General features: G+C 42.7%; 1 protein-coding gene across 1 annotated transcript in view; it reads right to left on the bottom strand.

Annotated features, from left to right (window-relative positions):
• The window catches only part of LOC144368566 (KN motif and ankyrin repeat domain-containing protein 4-like), an 85133-nt gene extending 69758 nt beyond the window's left edge, over positions 1-15375 (bottom strand). The window contains 1 exon segment of the mRNA XM_078027762.1: positions 15193-15375. Coding sequence (XP_077883888.1) covers positions 15193-15375 — 183 coding nt within the window.
• Between the last annotated feature and the right edge of the window lie 9637 nt (positions 15376-25012).

Here is a 25012-nt window from a genome sequence, read left to right as displayed (position 1 = left end):
TTACGACAATTTACCAGCCAAAAACCTGTCTTAGAAGAATTACTGAACCATGTGCTCCCACAGAAGGAAGAACCAAATCTAGGAAGAGAATATGGGATCCCCGTAAAAGGGGTAAGTATATTAATATGTCAAGTTATATGCAAAGCGGAAGTAGTAGTTGGTGCAGTTATTCTGGAGAAAATTAGTTTTGTGGGGTTTTTGTGTTTTTGTTTTTTGGTGCTGGGCTCTGAATCCAGGGCCTTGCACAGGCGAGGTTAGCACTCTTCCATCTGAGCTGTATCCCCAGCCCAGAAAATCAGTATGTATGAAACAATCTCATTAAAGAAAAAGCATGACATTAAAAATAATTACTTTGACATTTCTTTACAATTTCTATTTACATTTATGTATTTGGGGTGATGAGAACTGAGCCCAGGGGTACCTTACTACCGAATTACATCCCACCCTGTTTTTGTCTTTAAGTTCTAATTTTTTTTGTGTGTGTGTGGTGCTGAGGATCAAACTTAGTGTCTCACACCTGCCAGGTGAGTGCTCCACAGCTGAGCCCCATCCCCAGCCCTTTTTTGTAGATATTTAGAGGCAGCTTCTCCATGAGTTGCTTAGGCCTCTGCTTTTGCTGAGGCTGGTTTTGATCCTCCTGCCTCAGTCTCATGAGCTGCTAGGATTATAGGCAAGCTCCACTGTGCCTGGTTACAAAGACTTATTGCAATAAACAGATAACTGATAAAAATAGTCATTTAGAGTCTGTTATGTACAAAGCATCAAGGGATAGGAATGTAGAAGGACCAAGGTAGGCATAAAGATATCATGAAAATTTGTTGTGAGTACTATAAAGTAGCTATGAGTGTGTTGGAATAATCATAGAGACACTTGCCTTGCTTGGGGACTAGTCCTTCATAACATGTAATTACTTCAAGGCCCCAGGTTTGATCCCCAGCACCATGAAAAAAAAGAAAAAAAAGAAATATTGAAGCAGTTCTTCCAGTACTTGCTCATTGTCAAAGTGGTAGTCATATTAAATTTAGAGAGTGAAGTGAAAATTTTTAATTCTGTTAGAGACATACAATTTACAAAAAAAAAAAATTGTTTTTTTTTTTTTTTTACTTTCAGGGTAATGCTCTTGTGAATTCAAAACATGAAGCTGGAGGAACAGCAAGTGATGGCTTGCATTTCGTATTCACCAAAGATGTGAAAGTCTCTAGGCCAGAAGTGAAGAACTTAGAGACTCAGGGGGAAGAGTTTTCAGAGTGGAAGGATAAAGGAATCCCTACCTTTGAGGTGACAGAAGAAGAATCAGGGACCCACAAGGAAGACATCTTTTATGTGAGGGCAGAAGAGGAAGAAGGGGCCTGTGCCATGGAAGAGGAGGAGGAGTGGTGGGAGGAGGAGGAGGAATGGTGGGAGGAGGAAGAGTGGGAGGAGGAGGAGGGCGAAGATGACTCAATATTATGTGAGAAACAGGACTCAACCTGTCGCCTTGTTCCTGCAACAAGGACAAGTGTGATGGGAAAGATGGGAGCTGATGAAGAGATTATGGTGTTCAGTAAGGTACAGAATTCTGAGAAAGAGGAGGAAGAGGAAGTAGGAGGGTTTTTTATGTGGAAGACTCTTCCAGAGGCAGACCTAATCCAGGAAACAGAAACAAACTATAGAACAACTGTGATCGGTGTCCTCCGAGAGATGGGAGAAGAGATTGGAAAAATTAAAAAATGCCTTCCAGATGTCCTGGAAACTAAGAATTCAATAGATGATCTGTGGAGTAGAATAGAAAAGCTTGAAGAAAGACTTTGCAATCTAGATGAGGAAACGGCACAATTCTCTGAGGATATCATAGATATTTTGGCCCATCAGATAGCAATTAAACACTAAGGGAGAGGGAGGATAGATTCAGAAAGGCCAACCTCTGCTATTTGCATTTCTGTAAAATTCCTCCAAGTACTTATTATTTTATTTATTTTTCTTGTGCTGGGTATGGAATATAAGTTTCTGCATTCGAGATAAGCACTAAACCACTGAGCTGGCACAGCCTTAGCTTATTTTTTTTTTTTTTTTAAGATAGGGTCTCAGGCTGGGGATGTGGCTCAAGCAGTAGCATGCTCGTCTGGCATGCATGCGGCCTGGGTTTGATCCTAAGCACCACATACCAACAAAGATGTTGTGTCTGCTGATAACTAAAAAAATAAATATTTTAAAAAAATATACGGTCTCATTAAATTGCCTCTTTGATAAAGAGGCTGGCCTCAAACTTGCAATCCTCCTGCCTCACCATCCTGAATTGCTGGATTACAGGCATGTACCATGATTTCCAGAGCCACAGAGTTTTCATTTTGCCAATTTGAAACTCTGCCTGTTAAACACAACTATGCCCCACGCTCCAGAAATGCCAACTTCCTGTTTTTATTATTCAGACTATTCTAGATATCTCATGTGAGTGGAATCATAGAATATTAGAATATTTCTTGTGACTGACATTTCACTTCCATAATATCCCTGAGGCTCATCTGTGATGTAGCAGGTGTCAGCATCTCCTTGAAAAAGGCTGTAGGATATTCCATTGTACAGATGTACCACATCTTCATTCATCATCCATAGATGGGCATTTCTGTTTCTTTCATGTCTTGGCTATGGTGAGTAATGCTGCCATTATTATGAGTGTGTAAAACTCCCTTTGAGGTCCGGCTCTGATTATATACCTAAAAGTGGAGTTGTTGAGTCATATGATAATTCAGATTTTAGTTTTACTTTTGTTTGTTTATTTTGTTTTTTGAGGAATTTCTTTATCATTTTCCATAGCAGCTGTATTTTTTTACATTTGCGACTGCCTCTGGGTTTTATATTTTGACACAGGGTCTTGATAAGTTTCTGAAGGACTTGCTAAGTTGCTCAGGCTGGCCTCCAACTTGAGAGCCTCCTCGGCCTCCAAAGTCACTGGTATTACAGGCATGCACCACTATGCCTGGCTTAAAGAAGATTTTGATGAGTAATTTTTTCCTTCTCCTTCGTGGACATGCTTTGTTCACATGCTGCTGCTGGAGCCCCCTGAGGCTCTACCTTCTGGCTCAGACTGCAACCAGGCCTGGCCACCTGGCCTGCCCATGTCATTTGCAACCAGCACCACTGCTGCACCCGTGCACATACCTTGACTTCACATGAGCCCCACAGTTGGGGCCAGCAGGAGTGGGGTACCTGGTCCGTGCCTTCCTGAGCCTGGAGACTGCTTCTTTGAACTCCTTTTTCATCCTGTCCCAAGGAGGCTAACATGGTGGGCCTCCAACAGTCACCTCCATCAAAAGCAAGCAAGTTTCATATGAAAGCAGGTTCTGGTTGGAAAGCCCACTGATCTACCAAATAAAAAGACCTGAATACTTGCCTCCAAGTAATCTGCGTGCATCTTCTTTGGATAGTGCAGTGCAAGAGGGGAATATCACTGCTGATCACATTTTCTCTCCACAACATTTTTCCTTCCTTCCTCCCTCCCTCCTTTCTCTCTCTCTCTCTCTCTCTCTCTCTCTCTCTCTCTCTCTCTCTCTCTCTCTCTCTCTCACACACACACACACAGTGCTGGGATTAGATTTGGGCCTCATACATGCATGCAGATACTCTACCACTGAGCTACACTGCCAGACCTGCTGATTGAATTACTAGCTGCTGATGGGATCCTTCAGTGTTTACCAAGCTTGATGCAAGTTTACACTCCTTGTACTTAAAACTCTTATAAAACAAGTGTAAAACAGACTCAACACTGAACCACAAAGGAAGCTATGAGGGAATGAAATCAAAAGCATTAATATAATCTTATCCATGATACTGTCTTTGCTGGAATTTAGTACCTGCTCACAGTGTGATTATTCCGAACCACTGCAAAACATGCACTTTTGAATTTTGCATACCTTTTTGAAATCAAGAGTTTGGCAGGGATTTCTCTCTTGAAACCAATAGAAACCTTCATTCCCCCAGTGTCAACAGAACCTACAGATATTGGCAGTGGGGAGACAGTGACCTAGATGGGGCTGACAGCAAGTTCTTTTCTCCACCTCCCCATGAACACGTGGACTCAATCTATTGAAACATTTTGGGCTTTGATAGCAAATTGTTGAGAAATTAACATGCAATTACCTGATGCAAAACTCCTAAGTCCTCCAGCAAAATGTGCTAGGTCCCTTAAGATGAAGGGGGTTGGGATCTGCCTCAACAAATCCTCTTCTTTATTCCTACACTCTATCCCCAGGCCTAGAGCCTTACAAGTGGAGGCCTCTGGGTTGGGCGCAGTGGTGCATGCCTGTAGTCCCAGCAGCTAAGAGGCTGAGGCAGGAGGATTTTGAGCTCAAAGCCAGCCTCAGCAGTTTAGAGAGGCCCTAAGTAACTCAGTGAGACCCTGTTTCTAAATGAAATATTTTAAAAAGGGCTGGGGATATGGCTCAGTGGTTAAGCCTCTCTGGGTTGAAACCCCTAGTATATGAAAAAAACAAAAAGTGGAGGCCTCTGTTCAGAGCACAGCCCAGGTGCACCAGGGGCAGAAGACTGATGAGTTTCAATTGTAATCTGTTTGTAAACTAATTCCAAATTTGGGTATGGCTGCCCTACAGTAGGTCTCTTCAGACTAAGACTGTGCTGGAAAGAAAGGCAAGTGTTACACTCTGTTATTCTAGAATTTGAGTTCTAATTTAGAAAATTTGAATTTTAAAAGATGTATATATTCAAAAGACAGTTAAAACAAGTTTCAAAATTAAGTCCAGGCAAGAAGTAAAGCTAGGGGCACTCTATCTCTGAGCTACAAATCCAGCCCTTTGTATTTGTGGACAAGGTCTCCCTTAATTGTCCAGGCTGGGTTCTGACTTGCAGTCCTCCTGCCTCAACCTCCCCTGAGTACTTGGCATTGCAGGTTTGTGCTACAGGCAAGAGAGATTTCAAAAGACACTAAGCAATTTCTCCCATGTTTTATTTCCCTGTCCCCTGCCCCCTGACCCCTCTGGACTAGCAGTTCTGAGTGAACTGTGTCCTTCTCTCTACCTGATTCTCCTTGGGTCCCACATTTGCAAAGCCCTTCTTCACATATTTTACAGAGGTACTGCTTTAAAAACACACAACCTGGGTTAATTTAAGAAAATAAGCCATCAGACAGATAGGATAATACAGACCTAAATTAATAAAAAAGATAAATAATTATAAAGGTATAGACATTAAAGCCCAGTACTCTTAATATAAGGCTGTTAAAATTTATTTACTGGATGTTTAAGATGAAGGGTTTTTTTTTATTGGTTGTTCAAAACTTTACAAAGCTCTTGACATATCATATTTCATACATTAGATTCAAGTGGGTTATGAACTCCCATTTTTACCCCAAATACAGATTGCAGAATCACATCGGTTACACATCCACATTTTTACATAATGCCATAATAGTAACTGTTGTATTCTGCTACCTTTCCTAACCTCTACTATCCCCCCTCCCCTCCCCTCCCATCTTCTCTCTCTACCCCATCTACTGTAATTCATTTCTCTCCTTGTTTGTTTTCCCATTCCCCTCACAACCTCTTATATGTAATTTTGTATAACAATGAGGGTCTCCCTCCATTTCCATGCAATTTCCCTTTTCTCTCCCTTTTCCTCCCACCTCATGTCTCTGTTTAATGTTAATCTTTTCTTCCTGTTCTTCCTCCCTGCTCTGTTCTTAGTTGCTCTCATTATATCATAGAAGACATTTGGTATTTGTTTTTTAGGGATTTGCTAGCTTCACTAAGCATAATCTGCTCTAGTGCCATCCATTTCCCTGGAAATTCCATGATTTTGTCATTTCTTAGTGCTGCGTAATAATCCATGGTGTATAAATGCCACATTTTTTTATCCATTCATCTATTGAAGGGCACCTGGGTTGGTTCCACTGTCCAGCGATTGTGAATTGTGCTGCTATGAACATCGATGTGGCAGTATCCCTGTAGTACAATCTTTTAAGGTCTTCAGGGAATAGTCCCAGAAGGGCAATAGCTGGGTCAAAAGGTGGTTCCATTCCCAGCTTTCCCAGGAATCTCCATACTGCTTTCCAAATTGGGCGCACCAGTTTGCAGTCCCACCAGCAATGTACAAGAGTACCCTTTTCCCCACATCCTCACCAGCACTTGTTGTTGTTTGACTTCATAATGGCTACTAATCTTACTGGAGTGAGATGGTATCTTAGGGTGGTTTTGATTTATTTGCATTTCTCTGACTGCTAGAGATGGTGAGCATTTTTTCATGTGCTTGTGGATTGATTGTATGTCCTCCTCTGAGAAGTGTCTGTTCAGGTCCTTGGCCCATTTGTTGATTGGGTTATTTGTTATCTTATTGTCTAATTTTCTGAGTTCTTTATATACTCTGGATATTAGGGCTCTATCTGAAGTGTGAGGAGTAAAAATTTGTTCCCATGATGCAGGCTCCCTATTTACCTCTCTTATTGTTTTTCTTGCTGAGAAAAAACTTTTCAGTTTAAGTAAGTCCCATTTGTTGATTCTTGTTGTTAACTCTTGTGCTATGGGTGTCCTATTAAGGAATTTGGAGCCCCACCCCACAATATGTAGATCGGAGCCAACTTTTTCTTCTATCAGACACAGAGTCTCTGATTTGATATCTAGCTACTTGATCCACTTTGAATTAACTTTTGTGCATGGCGAGAGAAAGGGATTCAGGTTCATTTTGTTGCATATGGATTTGCAGTTTTCCCAACACCATTTGTTGAAGATGCTATCCTTCCTCCATTGCATGCTTTAAGCTCCTTTATCAAATATAAGATAGTTGCAGCTTTGTGGATTAGTCTCTGTGTCCTCTATTCTGTACCATTGGTCCACAAGCCTGTTTTGGTACTAGTACCATGCTGTTTTTGTTACTATTGCTCTGTAATATAGTTCGAAATCTGGTATCGCTATACCGCCTGATTCACACTTCCTGCTTAGAATTGCTTTTACTATTCTGGGTCTTTTATTTTTCCATATGAATTTCATGATTGTTTTCTCTATTTCTACAAGAAATGCCTTTGGGATTTTGATTGGCACTGCATTAAACCTATAGAGAATTTTTGGTGATATCGCCATTTTGATGATGTTAGTTCTGCCTATCCATGAACAGGGTATATTTTTCCATCTTCTAAGATCTTCTTCTACTTCTCTTTTTAGGGTTCTGTAGTTTTCATTGTATAAATCTTTCACCTCTTTTGTTAGGTTGATTCCCAAGTATTTTATTTATTTTTTTTTTTGAGGATATTGTGAATGGAGTGTTATTCCTCATTTCCGTTTCAGAAGTTTTGTCACTGATATACAGAAATGCCTTTGATTTATGCGTGTTGATTTTATATCCTGCCACTTTGCTGAATTCATTTATTAGTTCTAGTAGTTTTTTTGTAGACCTTTTTGGGTCTTCTAGGTATAGAATGATGTCATCTGCAAATAGTGATGATTTAAGTTCTTCTTTTCCTATTTTTATGCCTTTAATTTATTTCATCTGTCTAATTGCTCTGGCCAGTGTTTTGAGAACTATATTGAATAGAAGTGGTGATAGAGGGCATTCCTGTCTTGTTTCAGATTTTAGAGGGAATGCCTTCAATTTTCTCCATTCAGAATGATGCTAGCCTGAGGCTTAGCATAGATAGCTTTTACAATGTCGAGGTAAGTTCCTGTTATCCCTAGTTTTTCTAATGTTTTGAACATAAAGGGATGCTGTACTTCGTCGAATGCTTTTTCTGTATCTATTGAGATGATCATATGGTTCTTATCTTTAAGTCTATTGATGTGGTGAATAACATTTATTGATTTCTGTATATTGAACCATCCTTGCATCCCAAGGATTAATCCTACTTGATCATGGTGCACAATTTTTTTGATGAGCCTTTGTATCTGATTTGCCAGAATTTTATTGAGGATTTTTGCATCTAGGTTCATCAGAGATATTGGTCTGTAGTTTTCTTTCCTTGAGGTGTCTTTGTCTGGTTTCGGAATCAGGGTGATGTTGGCATCATAGAATGAATTTGGCAGAGCTCCCTCTTTTTCTATTTCCTGAAATAACTTGAAAAGTATTGGTATTGATTCTTCTTTAAAGGTTTTATAAAACTCTGTATACCCATCCGGTCCTGGGCTTTTCTTGGTTGGTAGTCTTTTGATTGCTTCTTCTATTTCATCCATTGATATTGGTCTGTTCAAATTGTGTGTATCCTCCTTACTCAATCTTGGCAAATCATATGACTTAAGAAATTTGGGGCTGGGGATGTGGCTCAAGCAGTAGCGAGCTCGCCTGGCATGCGTGCAGCCCGGGTTCGATCCTCAGCACCACATACCAACAAAGATGTTGTGTCCGCCGAAAACTAAAAAATAAATATTAAAAATTCTCTCTCTCTCTTCTCTCTCACTCTCTCTTTAAAAAAAAAAAGAAATTTATCATTGTCTTCACTATCTTCTATTTTATTGGAATATAGGTTTTCAAAATAATTTCTAATTGTCTTCTGTATTTCTGTAGCATCTGTTGTGATATTGCCTTTTTCATCCCGTATGTTAGTAATTTGAGTTCTCTCTCTTCTTCTCTTCATTAGCATGGCTAAGGGTCTGTCGATCTTATTTATTTTTTCAAAGAACCAACTTTTAGTTTTGTTAATTTGTTCAATAGTTTCTTTTGTTTCAATTTCATCCGATCTGATTTAAATTATTTCTTGCCTTCTGCTACATTTGCTGTTGTTTTTCTCTTCCTTTTCTAGGGCTTTGGGAAGAAGTGTGAGCTCATTTATTTGTTGGTTTTTCCTTTTTTTGAGGAATGACCTCCAGGCGATGAATATCCCTCTTAAAACTGCTTTCATTGTGTCCCATAGATTCCGATATGTTGTGTCTGTATTTTCATTTATCTCTAAGAATTTTTTGATTTCCTCCTTTATGTCTTCTGTAACCCATTGATCATTCAGTAACATATTGTTCATTTTCCATGTGATGTAGGATTTTCCTTCCTTATTTTATCATTGATTTCCACTTTCATTCCATTATGATCAGATAAAATGCATGGTATTATCTCCACCCCTTTATATTTACTGAGGGTGGCCCTATGGCATAATATATGGTCTATTTTTGAGAAGGATCCATGTGCTGCTGAGAAAATAGTATATCCACTTGATGATGGTGGATATAGTGTTGTGGTCTATTTGATTATTGAACTTGAGGAGAATTTGTTTTATGAATGTCGCAGCACCATTATTTGGTGCATAAATATTGATAATTGTTATGTCTTGTTGGTGAATGGTTCCTTTTAACAGTATATAATTTCCTTCCTTATCCCTTTGGATTAACTTAGTCTTGAAGTCGATTTTATTCAATATTAGGATGGCCACCCCTGCTTGCTTACGAGGTGATATATTTTTTCCCAACCTTTCACCTTCAGCCTGTGTATGTCTTTTCCAATCAGATGTGTCTCCTGGAGGCAACATATTGTTGGATTTGGTTTTTTAATCCATGTTACCAGCCTATGTCGCTTTATTGGAGAGTTTAAGCCATTAACATTTAGAGTTACTATTCATATATGGTTTGTACTGCCAGCCATGTTTGATTATTTATCTTTTTTTTTAATTTAGTTTGTTTCTCCATGATTAGCTTTCTCCCCGCCCTCTGTCATTACCGTCATTATCGAGGCACTTCCCACTGATGGTTTTGGTTGTTGTTTTTCATTTCTTCCTCGTGTAGTGTTTTGCTCAAGACGCTTTGCAATGCTGGTTTTCTGGCTGCAAATTCTTTAAGCTTTTGTTTATCATGAAAGATTTTTATTTTGTTGTCATACCTGAAGCTTAATTTTGCTGGATACAGAATTCTTGGTTGGCATCCATTGTCTTTCAGTGTTTGAAATGCGTTGTTCCAGGATCTTCTCGCTTTCAGCGTCTGTGATGAAAAATCCGTTATTAACCTTATTGGTTTACCCCTGAATGTAATCTGCCTCCTTTCTCTTGTAGCTTTTAATATTTTCTCTTTGTTCTGTATATTGGATATCTTCATAACAATGTGTCTTGGCATTGGTCTACTGTGATTTTGTGTGCTCGGTGTCCTGTATGCATCTACAATTTGTATATCCGTTTCCTTTTTTATTTCTGGAAAGTTTTCTGTAATTATTTCATTCAGCAGGTTACTCTTTCCCTTGGTTTGAATCTCTGTACCTTCCTCTATCATGATGACTCGTAAGTTTGGTTTTTTTATGTTATTCCATATCTCTTGGATGTTTTTCTCGTAATTTTTTATCAGCCTTTCTGAGTTGGCTAGACTCTTTTCAAGATGATATATTTTGTCTTCATTATCTGACATTCTGGCTTCTACTTGCTCCACTCTGTTAGTGATACTCTCAATTGAGTTTTTAATTTGGTTTATCGTTTCCTTCATTTCTACAATTATTGTTTGATTTTTTTTAATAATCTCTATCTCCTGACAAAGATGCTTAACTTCTTCTTTTATCTGTTTATGTAATTCATTTTCAATGTATTCTTTCACTGTTTGGATTTGCTGTCTCGTATCCTCTTTAAGGTTCCACTCCATCTGTCTAAGGTATTCCTTGAGTTCTTTATATGACCATTTTTCTGATGACTCTAGGTCTTCCTGAATATTTAGGCTGTCCTTCATTGTTTGTACTCCTTTTCTTCCTTGCTTTTTTATGCTGCTCATGTTACTTCTTGTTCTGTTTGAATGCTGAGTTACTGTTTACTCTTATAAATTTATTTGATGCTTGGGAGGAAAGATATTAGAAGAGAAGGGAAGAAGTCACTAAAGAGAATGAGATTAGGCAAGTAGAATTCAAGGAAGGGGGAATAAGAAAATTGAAAAGAAATGAAAAGACAAAAGAAAAATTAGAAAATAAAGAAAGAAAGAAAAAATTTTTAAAAAAAATAATAATGATAATTAAAAAATGAAAATTAAAATTTAAAATAATAATAATAAAATTTAAAAATTAATAAAAATTAAAAACATTTAAAAAAGGTTAAAGAGCAACAACAAAAAAAGAAAATAAAAGAAAAAAAAACAAATTAAAAAATAATAATAATAATAATAAATGCAGTCATAGAGTTCGATTAACTTCTGTTCCAGTAGGTGGAGCTGTGCCCACTGGGCCAAGCTTCTCCTCTCAATAGGTGGGAACCAATCACTGTGCAGCAGCTCTTCCTCCCAGACTGGGCATGTCTCCAATCTTGAGTGCCTAGGGCCTTCTCTTGTGTTTCCTCAAGCCTGGCCCTGCTCACTGGTGACGCTCACCACAATATTGGCTACATGCCAGGTCTGCTGCTCCTGGGAGCCCTGTTTTCATGAACGCCTGGGCACACTCTCCCTGTTTGCCTCCCTCAGACCCTAAGTTTGTAGAGCTTGGGGCTGAGAACCCCCAGCGAATTTGCTTGCCCTCCGGTAGCCACGCCCCCGGTAGCTGGTGTAAGAGACCTCAGTTGTCAGCACTGGAGGGAGTGGTAGGCGGGAGTTCCACGCACGAGTCCAGCACCACTCCTGATTCCCTCGTTCTGGCTATCGCACTCACGGGAGAGCTGGGAGGGGCCCTTAAGGTTTCCCCGCTGTGTGGAGACAGATGGCTAGGGGATTACATACCTGTCACCACTGGTTTCAATGAAGTTATCTCCTCCGCCCGTGACGTCAGTTCTCTGCCATGGTGGTATCCCATGCAAATGGTGACCGTTCATTCCCTTTGCTGGGTGACCAATGCAATGGGTGGGTCCTGACTGTCTCTCCCAAGCCCCGTTTCAATCCTGTGGCCACTACTTATGAAGGCTCCATTGGCTTTTACCTCTATAATTTCAGAAGGGCCAACCAGTTATTTCAGCGGGATCATTAGTGCTGAGTCACGAGAAGCAGACGAACCGGAGCTTGAATGCAGCCAATTTGGGCTCAGTGTGTGTTCTAGAGACCCAGACTCTTCGCCCCAGATCCATGTCAGCTCAGCATTGCCTAGTGATCCTGAGCAAACAGCATTTAGACAGTTTACGACTCTCTATGCCCACGCAGCTAAAGAGGTCAGAGACTTGATCTCTCCGCGCCCACCGCCATGTTGGATCTCCCTGGACACTTTCTTAATTTACTTATTTTGAAATGCTGGAGATTGAACCTCTCATATACTTTGTATTTATTTATCCATTTTTTGGCACCAAGGATTGACCTCAGGGGCTCTTAACAACTGAGAGATACAGGATCTTATTAGTTGCTTGAGTTGCTTAGTGCCTCACTGAGTTGCTTAGTCTGACTTTGAACTCATGATCCTCTTGCCTCCTGGGCCTCTTGGATTACAGGCATGTGCCACAGCACCAAGCTCCCATATATTTTAAATTGTCTCTATATTATTTATACCTAATGCAATTTAAATGCTATGTAAGTAGTTGTTTTACTGTATTGTGGAGGGACTCATGAAAAGAACAAAAGCCTATGTGTTTACTACAGATGAAATACGTTTTTCTAAACATTTGTCAATTCACAGTTGGTTGAATCCACAGATGTGAAGCCCTCAGATGTGGAGGGCTGGTGGACCTGGGGAAGTCAAGCTGCTAAGCACATGGCCAGGTCTAGGGGAAGGGGAAGCTCTCTGCTGAGCTCTGTCCTGAGCCAAGCATTGTGCTGAGTGCTCTAGCTAATTAAATGCTTGCAAGAACAGAGGAGGAACTGCCATCCCAGTTTTTAGATCAATAGCCTGAATGGCCAAGTGGCCCACTGTGATCCAAACCCTGAGACATCTGAGTAGACACCAGGCCTTGGTTGGCTTCCACAGGCTGCATACCCAGAGGAGGCAGGGGAAAGACAATCACCTAGGGCAGTTACTGAAGGCAAGGGAGGTATGCATCGGCGCCTTCATGGAGCAAGGTTGCCCTGGTCACATCAGGAAGTAGTCTCTCCCCACTGCTCTGCACTGAGCATCTGCTCTAGTCTTTCCATCTGAAGAGTTCCTTTTGGTCCTCAGCCCACATGGCTGACCCTGGCAACAGTAGCTTCTGAGATCCACATGTTACAACCTGGACACCAGAAGGGGGCTGAAGCCCTCTTCTAAATCCCAGCTCCTAAGTTTCTGATTGGCACAGGTAGTGTGTGGTGCCTGTCTTTTGGGAGCCAGAGGCCAAGTTAGTTCTCTTGCAGGAACATGGCAGCTTACTGGTGCAGTCCTGGGATGAGGAATGGGTCTAGAAAGGGAGGTTTCCAGGCCAGGGGAACTTGGTAGGTAGTCCAGGAGGCAGCTAGTCAATAAGCTTATTCTCTACTCTTGATCTGATGCCCACTCCTAGTTCCTTCTTGCTCCTACCTTCAATTTGTCTTGACCTCTACTCATGCAAATTCAGCTTCCGTCCTCATGTCTCTTGCACTCTGTGGTTGCAGTCTCTGACAATAATCCACCACTATTGCCTGAAACTCTTCATGTTTTTGTATTCAAAATGCTCAGATAATTCAATGGCTTTGCATAGGTTTCCACACCAGGTTATTTCAAACTCACTGATTGGCTTAAGGACTGGCTGCCTTAGGGACCCAGTTTGTGTTCAGGCATCTGCTGGGTGACCCATTTCTGTAGGTCTCTGGGCTGAGTGCTTCCACTGTGGGCATGAACAGGGGAGGGTACCAGGAGGAGACATCCACTGTCCCTAGCTTTGCCATGATGCTCCTTCCAAAAGGCTTTCCTAAGCTTTTCTATTCTGAAGCCCACTTATGGTATAGCATTAGACCCTTGAGATTGCCATAGGGTGCTGAGGACATTTGTTCAACTCAACAAAGATCCAAATGTACAGTGTCTTAAACAAGTTAGAATATTATTCCTTGCTCAAATATCAAATAGGGAATGAGTAGTCCAGAGCAGATTGGATGGGGATGAGCTGCTCTGACTCACTATTCCATCATCCCTCAGGTGTGGGCCTCATCTTCATGCATCAAGCTCTTTGGTCACCATATTCCAGCCAGTGGGAGGGGGAAAAACCATCCCCTTCACTTTAAATGCAGGAGCCAGAGTTTGTACCCTTTCCCTTGCTAATAGCCCATTAGCCAGATCTTAGTTGCTTGGCCACACCAAAGTGCAAGGGGGGGCTAGGAATTGGATTCTGTCCTGTGGGTGGTTATGTGCCCAGCTAAAATTTGGGAGTTGTGTTACTAAGGAGGAAGAGAACATAGATATAAGCACAATGGTACCACCATTCTCCTGTCACCCTTTTATGATGCCTCTCCACCATTCAGTGTGTCACCCCATCTTGGCATGCCCCAGTTCCTGATTCTTTTCCTGCAGGGCTCTGTCTTCATCCCCACCCAAATTGCTCTATACCGAGTGTCTCATAGGAACCTTCCAACTGATCCCTTTGCTTCCAGTCTTCCCCTGTGATCATCAGAAGAAGCAAATCTGATCAAATGGCCCCCATTATTCAGAAATTTTTCATTGGCTCCCACTGCCCAAAGCAGTTTTTTTTTCTTGTACTGGGCTTGAGCTCAAGGATATTGAACCTCCTTGCTACACCTCCTGTAGTTTCTGAAGATTGGTCTCCAAGCATTGGGGTTCACTTATTCAATTGTTGATTCATTTGCTGATATGTGGTAAGCGCTCTGAAAGGTGTAAAGATTCGCTTGTGAAAACTAGAGACATGCTGCTTCCGTGGGACAACAATGAGGATGATGGAAGAGCTGGATGTTGGGCTCAGGAGTTGAAGGGAGGTGAGTTCCACCAGTTGTGATCTTGGGTACTTTACCCAATGCACTTTTCTATTTAGGACCTCAGTTTCCTCTAGCAAAATGGCAGTAGCTCTATCAACCTCAGAAGTTCATCGTGGGGTTTAAATAATTTTGCAACAGGTCAGTTATCATCATCATCATCATCATCATTGTCATGGATGTCCTCACATTACCGAGATCTTTATTTAAGAAGCCTGGGTCTAGCAGGGCTACTTAGCAGACTGGCTTGGTGGAATGGGCCAGTTTGCAGAGTAGATCAATATGAGAGAGCTATTTCCAGTTTAACAAGGAGAAATGACTTTGTAAAGTTTGCTCCTTCATCCAGTTGTCCAGAGCCATGGGTTTCCCAGTAGTCAGGCTCTAAGCATTGTATTGCCTCATTTAAATCAGCCTTGTGAGGTTGACTTTTTTTTTTTTCTTTTGCTACCACCATATGGTTCGTTGGATTTTGCTGGCCATTGTGGCACTTTTCAGGACCAGAAGTTAAACACTAGCCTACTTGTTAACTGTCCATAAGTCTCACCTTATCAGTCAGGCTACTGTTGCAGGTCTGGTGGTCCAGGAGCTGGTGCACCAGGTCGGTGTTGCCATGGTGACAGGCCACCATGAGAGCCGACAATCCATTGTGTTCCTGCAGGTTGACTTCTGCCTGGCAGCTTAGTAGCACTTGGACCATGTCCTCCCGGTCATGGCTGACCCCCAGCATCAGGGCGGTCTGGCCTCCCTGCACACAGGGCAATGGGGATATGATGAGGCTGCTGCAGGTGCTGGGGTTCTCAGCAGGGACTCCTCAAGAACGTGACCATTCCTTCCAATGTGGCTTTCCTTCTCTGTCTGGCAGAATTCTCCTTCCCCAGGGTGCTAGTCAGGTACTCCATCTGCTCTAAAGGCTTTCCAACCAGCCACCACCACCCAGGTGGGATTCATCACACTGGACATCACAGCTTGTGAATCTCTCCTGTTCTCAAGGACTGTACAGTTGTTGGCAGGGACTGTCATCTTTGTCTCTGTCTCCACAGGACCTAGCACCCAGCACTGATACATGTGGAGCCATGGGGGAGATGAAGGTTGAGTGCTTCAGCGGCCTGCCTTCCTATCACCGCCCTGGCCCAGCCTTCCCCAGGAAGCCTTGGTCTGCTCCACACCTCTGGTCTTTTTACATAGAAGCCTTTGATTCAATAAGATCTCATGTTCCTATGGCTATTTCTAACTTGTAGTCCTTGACATCCCTGTGATCACCAGTGAACACAGCAAGAGAATCAGAAAGAAAGTCCCATCTCCAGCTCTGCCAGCCACAAGCTGGGACTATGGCTGCCTTGCTGCCTTCCCTGAATCCTAAACTTTGTTTACAAATGAATGGCCTTTCTGTGTGTATCTCACAGGACTTTTGTGGGAATCACATAAGATAAAGGATGTAAATAGATTAATGTGTGGTGGTAATTTTTCTGATTAAAAATAGACATTTTCTTATTTTCCATAGATTTTTTTGTATACACTATTTATTTTTTTATTTGTTCTTTTTAGTTTCTCATGACAGCAGAGAGTATTTGACATATTATACATATAGAGAGTATAACTTCCCATTCTTGTGGTTGTACATGACATGGAGTTACACTGGTTGTGTATTCATATGTGAATGTAGGCAAGTTATGTCTGATTCATTCTACTCTTTCCGATTCCCATCCCCCTTTTATATACTACTTACATTCAATATTTTCCTCTTACAGGAATTGATCATATTTTGCCCCTGTGGTTCTCCTGAGTTCCATGCAGGTCAGTGCTTTCTCTCTGATGGGATACTGGGCTTTGTAAGACGGCAAGAATAAGGCAAAGACTGTGTTTTCTTTCCTTGCAGATACCTTGTGGCTCTGAATGCCATGTCTAAAAAGTGCTGAGGACGAGTTTGCTGCTGTGCTGGCTGATTACAACCCCAATCTACAGTCCCTGTGCATTCTGCTACCCTGTTCAGCACCCTGGGGCTTTGAAAAAAAGAAAGAGGACTTGGAATCAGAAAAATCTGGGCTCTGCCACTTAAGACCCACATGAATGTGTGCGAAATATCCTCTATATCTCTCCCTGATCAGGGAATACAGGAATGACCAGCATTCTTGGTCTGGTGGACTTGTGGTGAGAACTGGGTCCTCAGCAAGCCCTGGGCATGTGTTACCTGTCAGGGTCTTCATGCGGGTTGGAGATGGTGTATGGTAATTGTCCAGTTTGTGATGTGCATTACTAGATGTCCTAGTTCCCACTTCTCTGGAACCCAGAAATATCTTTCCAGAGAAGCCTGTATGCATTTTTGGTGTGTTTTAATCAGCCCCAAGGTAATGGCTGTTCACTGGATGAAACCAACCATGAATTTCCATACAGACCCCTCTCCCCAACTAACAGTTATGCCAAATGGGCATTGCAGCTTGCCTTCCCATCTGCCCCTCTGCTTGACGCAGGGTCCCTTCTTCCCTCACTGTCTTTCTGGTCCAGCTCAATACACTTTAATTCAGTGGTCATTTACAGAGTCCTACTGGTCACCGGGCTCTGCGCTGACCCTTGAAATCCGCAGACAAGAAAGTAGCTTACTCCTAGGAGACTCTCCACTCCATTCCATTTTTTTTTCTGCTACTCTTTTTTTCTATTCAGGCTTTAAACTGGTTGGAGAAGCCCTATCCACATCATGGAAGGCAATAGAATTCCACTGATTTAAAGTAAAATCTCATCCAAAAACAACCCTCCAAGTTGACACATCAAATTAACTCTCCCACAATATCATGGAACCTTGAACAGACCCCCTTAGGAATGGCCTTGCCTTAGGTAAGCATGGAAGTATTGTGTATTCTTATATTCCACCCCCATTCAATCCCTGCCTCTCTACTATCCACAATTGTAGGATATGATCACTTCTTCTACCTCCTCAGAACCCCAGAGCAGACAGCTGGAGACCTGGCCTCTGCCATCCCTCCAGCCAGGGATCCTGTACACCCTTAGATACTAATCAGGTGGCTTGTCAGGCACTTGGGGCAATGTCCAAACACAACATAGTTGAGGGGCCCTCCATGATTTCACTTCCATGGGAGTCTCCAGCAGTAGGTTAACTCTTGTCTCACAAAACACAATCTAGGACAAGCTGAGCTCTCTTGCCATAGGCCTTTGCGAGCATTATCCCTGAGCACTGATGGCAGTTCTCCAGGCATAGCATGGACCACCATCATAGTGTCATTGGGAGACAAGTACATGTATGCCCTACTTTAAAACTACTGGGTCACAACCTCTAGAGTGGGAACTGGAAAGGAGGGGTGAGGGAGGGGAGCACACATGTAGTAAAAGTATACAGAGAGGAGAAAGAATGACCGCAGAGCCCAAGCTGTAAAGAAAAGCTTCTCAACCACCGCTGCCACCAAGCCTCAGGATGTTGGCGACCCCCCCCCCCAACCAGGTCGTTAACAGGCAGGTGTTAACAGGTGCTCTGAGGATCATCTAAGTTTGAGTACTTTAGGCCCCCATTGCCCTTCTACTTCCAGTTTGTGGCCATTCACAATTGCCAGCAAGTGCACACTTTTGAGAAGTGCCAGTGGATATCAATTATAGAAGCAGATAGAAACACGGGCCTACTTCAGGGGTATGTCACACTGGAGAGCCAGCTTCACATTGAGTCTGCCAACTATATCAACATTAATTAGCAGCAGGAACAACATACAGCCCCCACCTATTCAGAAAGCCCAGTGAACTACCCACCCTGTTTGTTTAAGGCAGATTTTTTTTTTTCCCCAGTACTGGGTATTGAACCCAGGGGCTCCTGTATGCTAAGCAAGATCTCTACCACTGAGCTGAAACCCCAGACTTTTTTTTTTTTTTTTTTTGAGGTAGGGTCTCACTAAGTTGTCTAGATTGACCTTGAACTTGTGATCCTGCTTCAGCTTCCAAGTAGCTGGAGTCTGTGCCACCACACCTGGAAGGACAGTGATTCATAGCCTTAGCCATGCATTAAAATCACTTGGGGATATTTTAAATTCCCATGCCCAGGCTACAACCCAGACTACTCAAATGGGAACTAGAGAGAGGAAGAGATCAAGAATTTTTGTTTTGTTTTCTTTGATGCTCCTCAGATGCTCAGGTGCAGCCAGAGTTGGAAATAACTATTTTAGAGCATCCCACAAACACTCTGCTTAAAGACTTGCAGGCAATTGCAACAGTATTTTCTATTCGATCAGGTAGGACAATGTGGGCCTTTGGGAGAAGAAATGCAGAACTGAGGGTTTCAGATCATGAAGATTTTTGGTTCCTTTGTGCCAGTTCAAGCATCTTCACAGGGTAGAATAGAAACCAGACCAGAGCCACAAATTCCCACAAACTTCTCCAAGACCTCCAGCTGCAGCCAGAGATGCTTTATATGGCCACGTGGGGGCACACGAGAGGTGCTGCAATTCTGGGTCCCTGGAATCTAACCCTCCAGTTGGAGAACAAAAAGTGCTTTTAGCTGAGTCCTCAATGTGAAGTGGCATCCCCTTTCTTCACAGAAAAGCCCTCTCTTCACCATGGCCATCAGCAAAAGAGTCTCTGAAAAATAGTTCAATGTAGATAAACTTCCAATTTTCATGTGGCCCTGTTTTACTTGGCCACTGGCCAGGAAGATACCAGCACTCCAGGTGCTGGACACCCCCTTACTAGTTTTTCACAAACATATCCAGTATAGTACTTTGTACAAATGTGCAAACAAGGCTTCTGGCCTTGAGCTGGGCTTCACAGAGATGTCTACATTTTGAAGATAAGTTACAAATGGGCTTCATGGTAACAGCTGGCAGGGGGAGGAAAGAAAAAGGGAGAAGAAGCTCTCTCCTTCTCGGATGTTGTCCTTGAAGGGTTAACTTGCCCAAAACAGTGAAAGAAGAAGCTGCTTTTATGTGAACTTCTGCAGACTGTGAATTTCTGAGCCCCTCCCTTTGCATGCTGGCTATAAAACTCTGAAACTCCTGAACTTGAGGTTCAGGGGATTAATTGATTACACCAAAAGCTGTGCCCTCTGAACCTGGCTGCAGCCAAATAAAACTGTTTCCTGCTATCTTTGGTGCCTTGCCTCATTTGTCCCTACGACAAATGGGAACTGGAAAGGAGAGGGAGGGAGGGCAGCATACATGTGTAGTAAAAGTACATAGAGAGGAGAAAGGAATGGCCCGGAGCCCCGGCTGTAAAGAAAGGCTTCTCGACCTCCCGTGCCGCCAAGTTGCCCAGCCAAGTCATTAAATGACAGTACAGGAAGGTGGCCATGATCTTCATACTTGTGGGGTTCCATTGCCTTCCATCTCTGTTTCTCCATTAGCCATTCAGATCCATTTGTCTGGCCCTTGACACTGAGCACTAGGATACAAATGTGAGGCTTCAGGGCTTGGGCATGGATTTCAGTCCTCAGGTGTCCCCATCCCTACCCTTCTCTTGTCCCCTTCCAAGACCTGAAAGAACTTATTATTTTGTTGTGTATTTATAGCACTAAGTGCAATTGTAGGTGCACTGAGGAGGAGGAGGAGGAGGGAGAAAAGGAGGAGGAGAGGGAGAGGAGGAGAGGGAGAAAGAGAAGAAGACAGGGATGTAGCTCATTGGCAAAGTTCCCCAGGGTTTGATCCCCAATACTAACAATTGAACAGAAATTAAAACTGATCTTTAAAATCCAGAGACTCCTGTGGGGTGTGGTGGGGCATGGCTGTAATCCCAGAGACTCTGAAGGCTGAGACAGGAGAATCTTGAGTTCAAAGCCAGTCTCAGCAACAGCCAGGCAAGAAGCAGGTTTGTGAGACCCAGTCTCTAAAACACAAAATAAGGCTGGGGACTTGGCTCAGTGGCCAAGTACCCCTGAGTTCAATCCCCAGTACTACCACCGTCTGTGTCCCTTCCACCCCAGCCAATCAACCAAACAACCAACCAAAAAGAGACTCAATTCTGGGTTTGGTGATCCTTGTCTATAATCTTCACATCTTGGGAGGCTGAAGAGGTAGGATCACAACTCCCAGGCCAGTCTCAGCAATTTAGTGTGGCCATGAGCAACTTGGCAAAAGACCCTGTCTCAAAATAAAAAGGCCTGGGGATGTGACTCAGTGGTACAGTGTCCCTGAGTTCAATCCCCAGTGCTCCCCACTTAAAAAGCTTAAAACACATAGGAAGTACAACACAGTTTTTTCATGCCTTAAGTAATTTATTAAGGTTGACAATGTGTCAGCTTCAGGAGATACAAAATTCCTGGGCTCAGCTTGCTGAGTCATCTGCAGAGGCAGATGGGAAACAGGGATTGCAGGAGAGAAAGACAATGCTATTACAGAAGAGGCTGGAATACAAAGAAGCAGCAATAGGGAGCATGCCTATGGAGCAAGGGTCAGGAAGCCACCTGCAGAGGCTGCAGAGCAGTAGGAGTTAACCAGGTGGTCAGAGAAGTGATGGGGGTGTGCTTCCACATGGTGTCCCTGGAAAACAGCAGCATTGGAGAAGAGCAGGTTCCACAAACCACCCAAAGTCATATGTGCCTCCAGCATGAGATGTGAGAAGCGGGTCCTCATGAGGAGCCTGCAGTTCACCCCTGGCATGACGGGATCACTGAGGTGTCTTCATGTGGGGAGTTTCAGTCAGATTTGCCCCTTAAAGCCATGAAGGTTTGGCCTCCATAGCATTGTTTTGTGGTTCTTGTTTTGGGATGGTTATTGATTGATTGATTGATTTTGGTGCTAGGAATTAAACCCAGGGTCATGGGCATGATAGGTGAGACTTCTACCACTCTACCTCTGATCTAAACCCTCAGCCATTGTGGTATCATTTTTTTTTCTCAGAGCCTGTTTCATAAGCAGTTCCCATTAGGATCCTGGATAGGGGAAGGTGCATATTTAGATAGAACCTCGCCTAGCGTGATGGCACACACCTGTAATTCCAACAACTCAGGAAGCAAAGGCAGGAGGATTGCAGGTTCAGGCCAGGATCAGCAATGTATAGGGACTTTGTCTCAAAATAAATAAATTAAAGTGGATTGCAGCTCAGTGGTAGAGTTCCCTAGGGTTTAATCTTCAGTACCAAAAAGTAGAATCTGCATTTTAACCTACTTCCTCAGGTGATTCTTCATTGACAGTGTGTGTGTGCATGCACATACAAACACACACACACACACACACACACACACACACACATCCCAAATTACAAAGAACCTCAGATTTAGCAACTGGAAAAGCAGAGGAAACCCTGCATCTAATAATTGAAGAACCAGAAGTCTACAGAAAATGTCACATCATCTTGACCAGAAGATGGCTCAGATTTTCCATTTACCAGATTTCATGTGTGGCTATAAAGATGGAAATCTTGTTCAAAAGACACTGCTTGATCTCCCTGCCTAAATCCAGAAGAGCGCCCCCAGAAATTGTGATGACAGACAAGAAACTGGAAAGACTATAGGTACTTGGGTGGGGTGTGCTGGGGATTCAACTCAGGTCTACCTGAGCGCTAAACACATACCCTGGCCCTGAGCTGCACCCCAGCCCCAGAAAGACTCTTTCATAACAGGTGGGAACAGCCATTCATCTCCACAGAAGCCTCTTCTTTGGAGAAAGATTACCTCATAAGGACCTGTCCTCTAGGCTGGAATAGTACCAAGCCCCAAAGGAAATCTCTAATCTTATTCAGATCTCCATAGAATTTCTGGCCTCCAGCCCTGGAAAAAGAAGAGGCTTCTAGATCCAGGGCAAGTGCAGATGGCTCCACAGGGTCCCTAGTGATCCACCCACCAGTTTTTCCTAGTTCCTATTTGAGTCCTGGCATCCAGAGGGCTGGAAGCAGAGCCACCACCTTGGCACCAATGCTGAGGAAGAGGTAAGTAGTTGTGGGTGTGCAGCAGCCATATCTGTGCAAAACGCCTTGTTCCTCTACACTCAGCACCCTCTTTGTGTTTGTGCATGGGTGTGTGGTGTTCAGGGTCAAAACCATGGCCTTGTTCATGTGAGGCAAGCACTGACCAGCTGAGCTATATCCGCAGCCTTTTTTTGTTTTCTTTATTTGTTTGTTTGGTACTGGGGATTGAAGCCGGGAGCATTTAACCAATGAGCTACATCTTCAGACAGGGCTTCAAGAAATTGATAAATTGCTTAGGCTGGCATTGAACTCACAATCCTCCTAATTCAAGCTTATGAACTGCTGGGAATATAGGTGTGGACCTAGGCACCTGGCTCAGAGCCCTCTTATGGATTCCAAAAACTCTTATCCAGATATCCCTCCCATGTTCCCTCTTCCTATCCCACTATGAATCAGCCTCCTCATATCAAAGAAAATATTCGGCATTTGGTTTGGGGGAAATTGGCTAACTTCACTTAGCATTATCTTCTCTAATTTCATCTTTTTACCTGAAAAATGTCATGATTTTATTCTCTTTTATTGTTGAGTAATATTCCATTGTATATATATGCCACATGTTTTTTATCCATTCATCTATTAAAGGGCATCTAGGTTGGTTCTAAAATTTAGCTATTATGAATTGTGCTGCTATAAACATTGATGTGGATATGTCCCTGTAGTATGCTGTTTTCAAGTCTTTGGGGTATAGAATGAGGAGAGGGATAGCAGAGTCATATGGTGGTTCCATTCCAAGTTTTCCAAGGAATCTCCATACTGCTTTCCATATTGACTGCACCATTTTGCAGTCCCACCAGTAGGGTAGGAGTGTACCTTTTCCCCCACACCCTCGTCAACACTTATTATTTTTTGTATGCATAACAGCTGCCATTCTGACTGAAGAGAGATGAAATCTTAGAGTGGTTTTGATTTGCATTTCTCTAATTGCTAGTGATGATGAACATTTTTTCATGTGTTTCATGATTGATTGAACATCATCTTCTAAGAAGGGTCCCTTCTGGTCTTGGTCCATTTATTGATTGTTTTTCTTTTTCTTTTCATTCTTTTTTTTTTTTTTTTTTGGTGTCTAGCTTTTTGACTTCTTTATGTAGCCTAGTGATTAGTGTTCTATCTGATGTGTGAGAAGTAAAGATTTTCTCCCAATATGTAGGCTATCTATTCCGCTCACAGATTGTTTCTTTTGCTGAGTAGAAACTTTTTAGTTTGAGTCCATTGTTGGAGACCAACCTTGCTCGTGACTGAGTCATACTCCCCAGCTGGGTGCTGAGGCGCTCAGTCACAGAAATGTGGCAGAGCTTTCCCCACCCTTCTTGGGTTCCAGGGACAGTTTCCAGTACATGGGTGTGTCTTGCTACAGCCCCATGGATGAAGCTACACTCACCTGTTACTTTGTAAAATAATCCCTTGCCCTGTTTAGGATCAAATCTTACATGGAAGTGTCTTGTGTGTGTCCCCTTCTCTTACTGTGCCCTTGAGTGTGGCCTACCCAGGTGTCAGTCAACCTGCTGACATTGGACATCAAGAAGATAGACTCAGCCCTCTGAAACCTGGCCCCTTGCCTCACTTGAATAGCTTCTCCTCAATAAAATGGATCAGTTCATGCTCTCTCTCTCTCTTCTTGCACACCCTTAAGGTCAGAGGAGGCCTCACAGCAACCCCAAAGAAAAAGGTATTTGTATCTCCTGTGTGGTTATGTTGAGGAGCCCAGTTAGCCCAGTTGACCTGGAATGACCCCTGAGCCTTTTAGTCCTGAGAACAAAAACCCAGCAGTCCATCCCATTTATTGCTTCTTGATTTTCAGTCTTGTGCCACAGGAGTCTTATTAAAGAAGTTGGGGCCTAATCCCACATGAAAGAGATTAGGGCCTAATTTTTCTTCTATTAGACATAGGGTCTCTTGTTGTATTCCTAAATCCTCAATCTATTGTGAGTTGAGTTTTGTTGCATGATGAGAGACAGGGCTTGAACTTCATTTTGTTGCATATGGATTTCCAGTTTTCCCAGCATCATTTGTAGAAGAGCCTATCTTTCTCTCCAAAGCATGTTCTTAGCACCTTTGTCTACTATAAGATAATTGTAGTTTTGTGGGGTAGTTTCTGTGTCCTCTATTCTGTACCATTGATCTACCAGTCTGTTTTGGTGACAATATCATGCTGTTCTTTTTACCATTGCTCTGCACTATCATTTAAGGTCTAGGATAGTGATGGCACCTGCTTCACACTGGGGATGGAGGCCTGTTTGCCTGTGTACCTGATGGAAATGGCAGGGATCAGTGGATTGGGGCTTCTGTAGTGAATGATGTGCAGAAATTCCCTATTTTTTTTTTTGGTTAACTCATGATTGCAATCATATAAACAAAAATTATGCATCCAATAAAATAAAATGTACTGTTCTTGGGGTTGAAGTTGTGGCTCAATGGTAGAGAGCTTTCCTAGCATGTGCGAGGGCCTGGATTCCATCCTCAGCTCCACATAAAAA

This window comes from Ictidomys tridecemlineatus, chromosome 11 (genome assembly GCF_052094955.1).
Source record: "Ictidomys tridecemlineatus isolate mIctTri1 chromosome 11, mIctTri1.hap1, whole genome shotgun sequence".
Lineage (NCBI taxonomy): Eukaryota > Metazoa > Chordata > Mammalia > Rodentia > Sciuridae > Ictidomys > Ictidomys tridecemlineatus.
The sequence above is the reverse complement of the archived record's forward strand: the minus strand, read 5'-3'. Positions and strand labels throughout refer to the sequence as shown.